The following is a 13,464-nucleotide window of genomic DNA, read 5'->3' on the forward strand; positions in this document are numbered from 1 at the left end:
TTTGTTGCGGTTCCTCTTGAAACACCCATCTGATTGCTGCTCATTTTGCGACTGCTATATCCAAGTTTCGTCCCCCGTTTCGATATTTATAAGGATTTCGCGTGTCCTAGATCGAATTTTTTAACATTTCCAGCTGACAAGAAGGTGTTACCATTCGGTAAATATTCGCGGAATCCACAGAGAACGGTTTTTTTTTACAGCTAAATGTTTATGAAAAATGTAATTTCCTATAGTCTCAGATACGCTTAAGAGAGCTTCTGCCTTATGGTAAGGCACGTGCCAATTCTCTTCACATACACTCCTGGAAATGGAAAAAAGAACACATTGACACCGGTGTGTCAGACCCACCATACTTGCTCCGGACACTGCGAGAGGGCTGTACAAGCAATGGTTACACGCACGGCACAGCGGACACACCAGGAACCGCGGTGTTGGCCGTCGAATGGCGCTAGCTGCGCAGCATTTGTGCACCGCCGCCGTCAGTGTCAGCCAGTTTGCCGTGGCATACGAAGCTCCATCGCAGTCTTTAACACTGGTAGCATGCCGCGACAGCGTGGACGAGAACCGTATGTGCAGTTGACGGACTTTGAGCGAGGGCGTATAGTGGGCATGCGGGAGGCCGGGTGGACGTACCGCCGAATTGCTCAACACGTGGGGCGTGAGGTCTCCACAGTACATCGATGTTGTCGCCAGTGGTCGGCGGAAGGTGCACGTGCCCGTCGACCTGGGACCGGACCGCAGCGACGCACGGATGCACGCCAAGACCGTAGGATCCTACGCAGTGCCGTAGGGGACCGCACCGCCACTTCCCAGCAAATTAGGGACACTGTTGCTCCTGGGGTATCGGCGAGGACCATTCGCAACCGTCTCCATGAAGCTGGGCTACGGTCCCGCACACCGTTAGGCCGTCTTCCGCTCACGCCCCAACATCGTGCAGCCCGCCTCCAGTGGTGTCGCGACAGGCGTGAATGGAGGGACGAATGGAGACGTGTCGTCTTCAGCGATGAGAGTCGCTTCTGCATTGCTGCCAATGATGGTCGTATGCGTGTTTGGCGCCGTGCAGGTGAGCGCCACAATCAGGACTGCATACGACCGAGGCACACAGGGCCAACACCCGGCATCATGGTGTGGGGAGCGATCTCCTACACTGGCCGTACACCACTGGTGATCGTCGAGGGGACACTGAATAGTGCACGGTACATCCAAACCGTCATCGAACCCATCGTTCTACCATTCCTAGACCGGCAAGGGAACTTGCTGTTCCAACAGGACAATGCACGTCCGCATGTATCCCGTGCCACCCAACGTGCTCTAGAAGGTGTAAGTCAACTACCCTGGCCACCAAGATCTCCGGATCTGTCCCCCATTGAGCATGTTTGGGACTGGATGAAGCGTCGTCTCACGCGGTCTGCACGTCCAGCACGAACGCTGGTCCAACTGAGGCGCCAGGTGGAAATGGCATGGCAAGCCGTTCCACAGGACTACATCCAGCATCTCTACGATCGTCTCCATGGGAGAATAGCGGCCTGCATTGCTGCGAAAGGTGGATATACACTGTACTAGTGCCGACATTGTGCATGCTCTGTTGCCTGTGTCTATGTGCCTGTGGTTCTGTCAGTGTGATCATGTGATGTATCTGACACCAGGAATGTGTCAATAAAGTTTCCCCTTCCTGGGACAATGAATTCACGGTGTTCTTATTTCAATTTCCAGGAGTGTATATTGCGCACGGCGCAAATGTTTTTCGAAACAACGGATTCCGGTCGACCGATGCGAAATTCGTCGGCAGAAGCACGACCACAACCAGACTTTGCAATTTGTTGTAAAAAGTCTTTTATGACGTATTACCCAACGACAAGCTTCGCGTACAACTTCCTTTTCTTCACTTAACGAAACAGAGGCTCATTGTAAACTAGTTACTCGACTGGTTACTGAGCCGCCCTTGTTTTAACAATTATAAATAAAAAATTTTAAAGCAACAGTAACGTCACATCTCAGTTACCACCATTTAATGGTACCTTTTAGGAACTTAAAAGGTGACCACGTAGCGCTGCTAGATATTTCGTAGACATTCTTTCGAATCCGATTTCGAATGTGACTGTGAATCTTGTTGAAGTGAAAACGTCTGTTCGCTCGTTCGTCGAACTTCCTTCCGCGACAAAATACCAAAACATTTGAATCGCTAATAACTACGGTATTAACAATCCGTAAACAGTGGTTGAGTCCACAACGAATAGATCGTGTCTACGTGTCTGTCGCACAGTATTCGTTTTACGTGTGACTTCATCGTAGCAGTATAGGTGCATGCGAGTTTGCCGGAATACGAGTGGAAGCCGGTAGTACGGTAGTAGTTTGAAAAGGTATATGATTCACCCACTCCACAAAAAGGCAGACGGGGCAGACCCTAATAATTACAGAGGGATCTCATTATTACCAGTCACTTACAACATTCTGCCCAAGGTATTACTGAACAGACTGGAACCACAAGTGAATACAAAGATTGGTGAATACCAGGCAGAAAGGGATATCCTGTATAGAACAAACATGGAACCTCCGAACACTCTGGTAGGTCAGACAGTCAAACAACACAGCAGTTACATTTTTGGACTTTAAGAAGACCTGTGACTCCACTGACAGGCATACTCTCTTTGACACACTAGAAGAATATGGAATAGACAGAAAAACTAGGGCACTGATAGAAAAGGCGTTCACAGACACCACATCCAAAATAAAATTTATGAGAGAAATCTCAGAGCCATTTGAGATACATAGAGGAGTCAGACAAGGAGATGGTCTCTCACCACTTCTATGCAACATGGTCCTAGGCAAAATTATCAAGCAGAGGGAATAAAAAGTAAAAGGAATTCAGTTAGGAAGAACACTTGCAAACAAGACAATCATAAAATGCCTAGCATTAGCAGATGACTTGGCAATACTCAGCAACAACAGGGAATAAACGCAAGAAGCCCTGGAATATCTACATGAAGTCTCTGCTAAAACGGGGTTACAGATATCATACGAGAAAATACATGGAAAGAAAGAACAACAATACACATGTCATGCAGACAAAATACGGATTGGTTAACAGAGCGAAAAAATTCAAGTATTTTGGAGAATACATACAAATAGGAGGATCAAATAAGGCATCCAATGCAGAACGAACAGGAAAACTTCAGAAAGCGTACAACTCACATGGACGCTCTACAATAAAAGAAGCATCTCCAGACAGGCGAAACTCAGGCACCACAATACAGTTGTACTACCAGAAGCCCTCTATGAATCAGAAATTACCACAATTGGGGCATCAGGCATCACAGAGGCTGAAAAGATAAAACGTAAAATCCTTCTAAAAATTTTTGTAGCAGTACATAGGGATGGCAGACGGATGAAGAGGCCAACCAGAGAACTATACGAACATACATACAGACTCACAGACATAATCAGAAAACGTAGGTTAACATTCTTTGGGTACATACACAGAATGAACAACACCCGTCTCACAAAGAGTATTTTTGATGGCCGGCCGGGGTGGCAGAGCTGTTCTAGGCGCTACAGCCTGGAACCGCACGACCGCTAGGGTCGCAGGTTCGAATCCTGCCTCGGGCATGGATGTGGGTGATGTCCTTATGTTAGTTAGGTTTAAGTAGTTCTCAGTTCTAGGGGACTGATGACCTCAGATGTTAAGTCCCATAGTGCTCAGAGCCATTTGAACCATATTTTTGATGTCAACAGCTCAATCAAAAAAAAAAAAAAAAACCAACTGGTTTCATGAAATAGAAGAAGACCTAAAACAACCAGGAATCAATAAAGAAATGCTAGATGAAAGAGACAAATTCAGAATCAAAATTCTGAACCCGAAATTTGAGGTGAAAGAAAGGAAGAGACCAGGGAAAATATGGACAGAACAAAGGAAAAGCGTACACAGTCAAAGACTGAAGAGGTTTTGGGAAGAGAAAAAGAAGAAAACATGAAAAAAGGGGAATATTGAATAATCATATAACAGTCAAGTTCAATCACTGTCTTAAGGGCAAAGATGTAATATATATAAAGTATCATATCACAAAAACGACAAGCTTTAGTCTAGTAAACATGGGCTCTAAAATGCATACCTTAAGAATTATGAGCACTTGATCATCTTCAATACTACTAAAGGATTTCGCTTCGCGTATTTTGGATGAAGGTACTAAGGACTAAGAAAAAAATATTCAGTAAACAAAGGGTCTAAAACGCATACTTTAAGATCTATGAGCACTTGTTCGTTTTCGACAGTGTGAAACATATGTCTTCTATTGAATTTGGTGTAAGGAACCTGTCGCTAAAACTTGTCGGTGACGTTTTGGGGCACGTTGTATATTAAGGTACACTGAAGAACCAAAGAAGCGCGTACACCTGCCTGATATCGTGTCCGGTCCGCGGGAGCACGCAAAAGTGCCGCACTATGACGTGGCATGGACTCGATTAATATCTGAAGTAGTGCTGGAGGGAACTGACACCATTAATCCTGCAGGGCTGTCCATAAATCCGTAAGAGTACGAGGGAGTGGAAATCTCTTCTGAACAGCACATTACAAGGTTCAAATGGCTCTAAGCACAATGGGACTTAACATCTGAGGTCATCAGTCCTCTAGACTTAGAACTACTTAAACCTAACTAACCTAAGGACATCACACACATCCATGCCCGAGGCAGGATTCGAACCTGCGACCGTAGCGGCAGTGCGGTTCCGGACTGAAGCGCCTAGTACCGCTCGGTCACAGCGGCCGGCTACATTACAAGGCATACCAGATATGCTCAATAATGTTCATGTCTGGGAAGTTTGGTGGCCAGCGGAAGTGTTTAAACTCAGAAAAGTCTTCATGGAGCCGCTCTGTAGCAGTTCTTGACGTGTGGAGTTACGCATTTTCCTGCTGGAATTGCCCAAGTCCGTGGGAATGCACAATGGACATGAATGGGTGCAGGTGATCAGACAGGATGCACACGTACGTGTCACCTGTCAAAGTCCTATCTAGACGTATCAGGGGTCCCATATCACTCAAACTGCACACGCCTCACACCATTACAGAGCCCCCATCAACTTGAACAGTCCCCTGGTGACATGCAAGGCGCATGGATTCATGAGGCTTCCTCCACACCCATACACGTTCATCCGCCCTATACAATTTGAAATGAGACTCGTCTGACCAGGCAACATGTTTGCTGTCATCAACAGTCCAGTGTCGGTTTTGACGGGCCCAGGCGAGGCGTAAAGCTTTGTGTTGTGCAGTCATCAAGGGTACACGGAAGCCCATATCGGTGATGTTTCGTTGAATGATTCGCACGCCGACACTTGTCAATGGCTCAGCACTGAAATCTGCAGCAATTTGCGGAAGGGTTGCACTTCTGTCACTTTGAATGATTCTCTTCAGTCGTCGTTGGTCCCGTTCTCGCAGGCTCTTTTTCCGGCCGCAGCGATGTCGGAGATTTGAAGTTTTACTGGATTCATGATATTCACGGTACACTCGTGAAATAGTCGTACGGAAAAATGGCCACTTCATCGCTGCCTCGGAAATGTTATGTCCTATCGCTTGTGCTCCGACTGTAACACCACCGATCTAACAACTGCACCAGATGCTTGTTGTCTCATATAGGCGTTGTCTGTGGTCTCAATAGCAACGATGCCACGGCGTAGGTAGAAGTTATTAGGTTGGCACTACGATACAGGACACCGATAACAGCGCCCTCTAGCTCTACGAGCGCCGCTCCAAATTCTGCCCATTTGATTCCGAGTGAACGACCAAGCAACATTATTTCTATTTCATAGTGGGCGAGCCACTACAGATTTTGCCTGTGTAACTTCTGTGAGCTTTGATACATCCGGCTTCGCACCTACGTGCTCCTCAGTGCAAAGTTACGTATTCATATTCTTCCTATAGTAAAGGTGATTTAAATTTAAACGCAGTACCGAAGCATTTCACCTTTTCCTGCTCCTACTCGCTTCCTATATTCGGCCTACCCTTCAGTTTACAGGAGCAGACCCACGCGCCACCTTCCAGGCGGAATACAAAATTACCGACCGCAGCGTCGTGTTCTGCCTGTTTACATATCTCTGTATTTGAATACGCATGCCTATACCAGTTTCTTTGCCGCTTCAGTTATACAGGGTGTAATAAAAAGGTACGGCCAAACTTTCAGGAAACATTCCTCACACACAAAGAAAGAAAATATGTTATGTGGACATGTGTCCGGAAACGCTTACTTTCCATGTTAGAGCTCATTTTATTACTTCTCTTCAAATCACATTAATCATGGAATGGAAACACACAGCAACAGAACGTACCAGCGTGACTTCAAACACTTTGTTTCAGGAAATGTTCAAAACGTCCTCCGTTAGCGAGGATACATGCATCCACCCTCCGTCGCATGGAATTCCTGATGGGCTGATGCAGCCCTGGAGAATGGCGTATTGTATCGCAGCCGTCCACAATACGAACACGAAGAGTGTCTACATTTGGTACCGGGATTGCGTAGACAAGAGCTTTCAAATGCCCCCATAAATGAAAGTCAAGAGGGTTGAGGTCAGGAGAGCGTGGAGGCCATGGAATTGGTCCGCCTCTACCAATCCATCGGTCACCGAATCTGTTGTTGAGAAGCGTACGAACACTTGGACTGAAATGTGCAGGAGCTCCATCGTGCATGAACCACATGTTGTGTCGTACTTGTAAAGGCACATGTTCTAGCGGCACAGGTAGAGTATTCCGTATGAAATCATGATAACGTGCTCCATTGAGCGTAGGTGGAAGAACAAACTAAAATGAGCTCTAACATGGAAATTAAGCGTTTCCGGACAAATGTCCACATAACATCTTTTCTTTATTTGTGTGTGAGGAATGTTCCCTGAAAGTTTGGCCGTACCTTTTTGTAACAACCGGTATATAACTTGAGACAGCTAAATGTCTCGAAAATGACGCATAGTACGAAAGAAATGTTTTAGGTGAAAAGTCAATGTCAGTGAAGGGGATATATGACCCTGATACAACTGGGCGGAGTCAACTTTGTATTTTCAGATGGGAACCCCTTTCCCCCGACTTTCATTGCATATTCGGAGTCTACACCACAAAATTACTTACAGTTTACACAAACCATATTTTTCCATTCGTGATAGATCGTGCTGTAATCGAAAAATACCAAGTGTGCGCGTTTTTGCAATTAAGAATCGACAATTTGATTCTACATTTCATTTACGGTGTAAATATAAACTTTTTGTTCAAATAGTTGATCTTGATGTTCGAAATTTTCTTTGGGGTTGCAAATTTGATTGTACAGTTCAATATGGTTAGCCGTGTCAGTGTCTGGTTAGAAACTACTGCCAAAGGGCAGACCTAGCTGCAGACGCAGCGTCTATAACTTCGACGCTCTGTGGCATCGTCGGATGACGTTTCCGGACACGAGTTCCTGTCACCGATTTGTTGCTCAAGACACCCTATGCACCCCCTCGAATTTCTCCCAATGTTTCAGGGCCGTCCTGTAGAGCTGCATACGTCATTAGCGCTTAATTAGAGTTATTTACATGGACCTAGACAGACTTCGATGCCATATCTGTATTATGCTGTAATTAACGTACCTAAATAACAAATTTACCGACTTTCTCTACTTTACGTCTTTCAGTTTTACTGTCAACGATATTACAGCAGTTTAAATAAAGAGAAGCGCCCCAGAAGCGTTTATGGACCACTCATGCAACACGTGTGACGTCCGCATGGCATGGGAAACAGAGCGCGCTGGACCTCTGGGTCGTCGCGGACCACTAGAGCCCTCTACTCCAGCCGTGCTGCGGTGTGTGGGAATTAAGCGCGCGCCTGCCGCTCTCCAGCCCAGGGCCCGGATAACCGCGTTAATGCCTCGCCAATGAATGCAGATCCGTAGCAGTGGAGAGGGTGGGGTAGCGGGCAGACGGGCCTAACACCACGCCGCGCCACGACCCCGTTTAGAACGGATGCAGTCCGCTCAGCAGGCAGACAGGCCGCTGGTTGGAGAGGGACGCGCTACCACCGACCCGGTGAAGTCTGGGACACGACACCGCGTCACCTGAGCTCTACGCTCAAGTAAAAGAAGAGGCGCAAGGCACTGTCAGTACGCTAGGCATTAGAAATCAGGGTCTCTAGCCCTGTGGCTGTTGGGAAATAAGAGCCGTTAAAAACTAATACAAGGCCGTGGGGGTGACCAGGTGTAGCTGTTACGAGGGACAAATGGTAGCATTCGGAGAGAAAAGGTGACCACTTCCATTCCTCATCACCGTTTTCGTCAAATTTATGGTACACTCCTGGAAATGGAAAAAAGAACACATTGACACCGGTGTATCAGACCCACCATACTTGCTCCGGACACTGCGAGAGGGCTGTACAAGCAATGATCACACGCACGGCACAGCGGACACACCAGGAACCGCGGTGTTGGCCGTCGAATGGCGCTAGCTGCGCAGCATTTGTGCACCGCCGCCGTCAGTGTCAGCCAGTTTGCCGTGGCATACGGAGCTCCATCGCAGTCTTTAACACTGGTAGCATGCCGCGACAGCGTGGACGTGAACCGTATGTGCAGTTGACGGACTTTGAGCGAGGGCGTATAGTGGGCATGCGGGAGGCCGGGTGGACGTACCGCCGAATTGCTCAACACGTGGGGCGTGAGGTCTCCACAGTACATCGATGTTGTCGCCAGTGGTCGGCGGAAGGTGCACGTGCCCGTCGACCAGGGACCGGACCGCAGCGACGCACGGATGCACGCCAAGACCGTAGGATCCTACGCAGTGCCGTAGGGGACCGCACCGCCACTTCCCAGCAAATTAGGGACACTGTTGCTCCTGGGGTATCGGCGAGGACCATTCGCAACCGTCTCCATGAAGCTGGGCTACGGTCCCGCACACCGTTAGGCCGTCTTCCGCTCACGCCCCAACATCGTGCAGCCCGCCTCCAGTGGCGTCGCGACAGGCGTGAATGGAGGGACGAATGGAGACGTGTCGTCTTCAGCGATGAGAGTCGCTTCTGCCTTGGTGCCAATGATGGTCGTATGCGTGTTTGGCGCCGTGCAGGTGAGCGCCACAATCAGGACTGCATACGACCGAGGCACACAGGGCCAACACCCGGCATCATGGTGTGGGGAGCGATCTCCTACACTGGCCGTACACCACTGGTGATCGTCGAGGGGACACTGAATAGTGCACGGTACATCCAAACCGTCATCGAACCCATCGTTGTACCATTCCAAGACCGGCAAGGGAACTTGCTGTTCCAACAGGACAATGCACGTCCGCATGTATCCCGTGCCACCCAACGTGCTCTAGAAGGTGTAAGTCAACTACCCTGGCCAGCAAGATCTCCGGATCTGTCCCCCATTGAGCATTTTTGGGACTGGATGAAGCGTCGTCTCACGCGGTCTGCACGTCCAGCACGAACGCTGGTCCAACTGAGGCGCCAGGTGGAAATGGCATGGCAAGCCGTTCCACAGGACTACATCCAGCATCTCTACGATCGTCTCCATGGGAGAATAGCAGCCTGCATTGCTGCGAAAGGTGGATATACACTGTACTAGTGCCGACATTGTGCATGCTCTGTTGCCTGTGTCTATGTGCCTGTGGTTCTGTCAGTGTGATCATGTGATGTATCTGACCCCAGGAATGTGTCAATAAAGTTTCCCCTTCCTGGGACAATGAATTCACGGTGTTCTTATTTCAATTTCCAGGAGTGTATATGCTCTGGCAGAAATCAATGTGATAGAAGTGAAAGCTCCAGATGGCCAAGATTTTAGAAAAAAAAAATAGCATATTTGGCGAGGATCGAGCGAGACATGAACCATTTACGTTAGCTAAAAACCTTTCAACGGCCAAGATCGCATAAAATATCTTTTTATTCAAGACAACCGGTTTCAATAGACTATGCTGTCATCTTCAGGCCTTAAAATCTTTTGTTGTAATTTTTTTTCATTTTAGACTGACCTCACGCACAAGATATCAAGTGGATAAAAATTGAACGTTATAAAAGGTTTGTCACTGCGACTGTGCTACTTTTATTCACTTGACATCTCGCGCGTGAGGTCAGCGTAAAACGAACATGTTTCACAGCAAAAGATTTAAAGACCTGAAGCCGAACGAAGTGGCCGCGCGGTTAGAGGCGCCATGTCACTGATTGCGCGGCCTCTCCCGCCGGAGGTTCGAGTCCTCCCTCGGGCGTGGGTGTGCGTGTTGTTCTTAGCTTAAGTTAGTTTAAGTAGTGTATAAGTCTAGGGACCGATGACCTCAGCAGTTTGGTCCCTTACGATCTCACACACATTTCAACATTTCATTTAAAGACCTGGAGATGACAGCACAGTCTGTTGAAACCGGTCGTTTTAGATAAAAAATATTGTATGCGATCTTCGTTGTTGAATGGTTTTTAACAAATCAATAGATCGCCCTGCAGTTCTCGAGAAAATGAGAGAATCCAATCATTTACTTTAGCATCGACAACAGGCAGACGTTAGCGCAGAGGTCGAATCCTTACGGTGCAACTTCCTTTATTTTCCTTTTTTACTTTACTTACACTGCCAAAAAAACGAAATAATTATGAATATATTGTATTCAGTAACTTTTTCATAAAAGGCAGGAGAAGGAAAGGCAAAGGTAAAAATCTGGGATTGTAAACAAATTTCCAAGAAGTAACTGTGCTTCCGCATTCCAGGAGCTCTCTGCAAATAACTTTCCAAGAAGGGATTATAATTACAGCATAGAGGACGTCGTATTCCATTTAGAGTTGCGCTCTACCAAAACTGCAGTTCGTTAGTTTTAGTACAGTGTAGAAATGACGTAGTAAATGGCAGGATTACCGGTAGTATAAGTAGCTCGGCAGGGAAAAAAACATAAATGAACAGATAAGAGAAAAACTTGGAGCCGACGATTTCTCTTCTTTTTATGTTTGTTTGGTTGTCTGTTTGGCACATAATTAGAACCGCACATCATTCAGTGTTAGTCCAGTGTGTATTTTATATTCTTACAGAATATAAATTGCACTTTATAAGTAATAAAAATTATCTGATTGCGTAACTTCTGCGCTTTTCTGTAACAAAAAGAATTACTTTCGATTCAAGTACAGTTTATACAAATATAAAAAACATGTAATTTTTGGCGTTATTTTGTACTCAACAGAACATTCTTATCATGATCAAAGTCAAGAATTTCTTGTTATTATTGATAAATGCGAAATTTGTTTATGAATAACTGAAACATCTTTCATATAGGTACCGACGAATTATTGAAGCGAAGCTTGATATATTTTTATTGTGTGGGGTTCTTTTTATTTTGCCTTTTTGCTGACTAAATTGCGTTTTCTATGGCTATATGATAAACCGGTATTGTTTTCTTTATTTTTACTACAACACCCCTCTGTTTCACGTTATAGACACACAGTTTTCACATGACACCTGAATTAAACATTGGAAATTTTAGTTGCGCTACAAATACCGTTTACTTTTCTGTTACAGACATGAGGATAATTATGTACAAGAACAATGTTCTATAGGGTACCTAGCTCTTTATCTGTCCTTATTCAGTTTCTACACGGTTCCCCGCTTCCAGTTTCTGGGAGAATCTAGTAAGACACCCATTGCACACGAATAGAAAGCGATCATTAGGACTTAACGCCCGATATGTGTACAACAGACGTAATGTACATGTAAGGAGCGTAGGACCCCAACTGATCAAAGCTACGAAAAAACCTAGCGTGGTCTACGTCTACCTACAACAATCTACGGTACCCCACGTTAGTTTTGCAACTTCAATTTGGTTAGTTTCATTTTGACCTTCTAGCAGCCTTGCTCGCAAACAGTAGATCCCCGAAGCCGTTCGCGGTCAAACATAACAGCGCAATCTGCAGGTTTGGCTAGCATCCGCATTTATGTTCAAGCATGCTTGGTGCTCCCATGTTTTTGTCCAACCCTGCAGTAAACCCCCTATAAAAGACTACAGATGGCTTTATGATGAAGTTTTCCATTAACTTCATCGTCCCGTCTATGGCTAGCATGAAAAATGAAATAAAGTGTTTATTTAGAGATCAAAGAACAAGCTCTACAAGAAAATCACTTCTTTTATCGTATGCATTAGTTTTGAATAATGAAGTACATCGCTCACTGAATAGTACACTACTGGCCATTAAAATTGCTACACCAAGAAGAAATGCAGATGATAAACGGGTATTCATTGGACAAATATATTATACTAGAACTGACGTGTGATTACATTTTCACGCAATTTGGGTGCATAGATCCTGAGAAATCAGTACCCAGCACAACCACTTCTGGCCATACTAACGGCCTTGATACGCCTGGGCATTGAGTCAAACAGAGTTTGGATGGCGTGTACAGGTACAGCTGCCCATGCAGCTTCAACATGATACCACAGTTCATCAAGGGTAGTGACTGGCGTATTGTGACGAGCCAGTTGCTCGGGCCGGCCGGGGTGGCCCTGCGGTTCTAGGCGCTACAGTCTGGAACCGCGTGACCGCTACGGTCGCTGGTTCGAATCCTGCCTCGGGCATGGATGTGTGTGATGTCCTTAGGTTAGTTAGGTTTAAGTAGTTCTAAGTTCTAGGGGACTGATGACCTTAGAAGTTAAGTCCAATAGTGCTCAGAGCTATTTGAACCATTTGAACAGTTGCTCGGCCACCATTGACAAGACGTTTTCAATTGGTGAGAGATCTGGAGAATCTGCTGGCCAGGACAGCAGTCGAACATTTTCTGTATCCAGAAAGGCCCGTACAGGACCTGCAACATGCAGTCGTGCATTATCCTGCTGAATTGTAGGGTTTCGCAGTGATCTAATGAAGGGTAGAGCCACGGGCCGTAACACATCTGAAATGTAACGTCCACGGTTCAAAGTGCCGTCAATGCGAACAAGAGGTGACCGAGACGTGTAACCAATGGCACCCCATACCATCACGCCGGGCGATACGCCAGTATGGCGATGACGAATACACGCTTCCATTGTGCGTTCACAGCGCTGTCGCCAAACACGGATGCGACCTTCATGATGCAGTAAACAGAACCTGGATTCATCCGAAAAAATGACGTTTTGCCATTCGTGCACCCAGGTTCGTCCTTGAGTACACCATCGCAGGCGTTCCTGTCTGTGATGAAGCGTCAACGTTAACCGCAGCCATGGTGTCCGAGCTGATAGTCCATGCTGCTGCAAACGTCGTCGAACTGTTCGTGCAGATGGTTGTTGTCTTGCAAACGTCCCCATCTGTTGACTCAGGGATCGAGACGTGGCTGCACGATCCGTTACAGCCATGCGGATAAGATGCCTGTCATCTCGACTGCTAGTGATACGAGGCCATTGGGATCCAGCACGGCGTTCCGTATTACCCTCCTGAACCCACCGATTCCATATTCGGCTAATGTTCATTGGATCTCGACCAACGCGAGCAGCAATGTCGCGATACGATAAACCGCAATCGCGATAGGCTAC

General features: G+C 46.6%; 1 protein-coding gene across 1 annotated transcript in view; it reads left to right on the plus strand.

Annotated features, from left to right (window-relative positions):
• Positions 1-442: 442 nt before the first annotated feature.
• LOC126188471 (mucin-5AC) overlaps positions 443-13,464 on the plus strand; it is a 112,569-nt gene continuing 99,547 nt past the window's right edge. The window contains exon 1 of the mRNA XM_049930075.1: positions 443-566. Within this exon, the coding sequence (XP_049786032.1) occupies positions 443-566 (124 nt within the window). The remainder of the gene's footprint in view (positions 567-13,464) is intronic.

Source organism: Schistocerca cancellata, chromosome 5 (genome assembly GCF_023864275.1).
Source record: "Schistocerca cancellata isolate TAMUIC-IGC-003103 chromosome 5, iqSchCanc2.1, whole genome shotgun sequence".
Taxonomy (NCBI): Eukaryota; Metazoa; Arthropoda; class Insecta; order Orthoptera; family Acrididae; genus Schistocerca; species Schistocerca cancellata.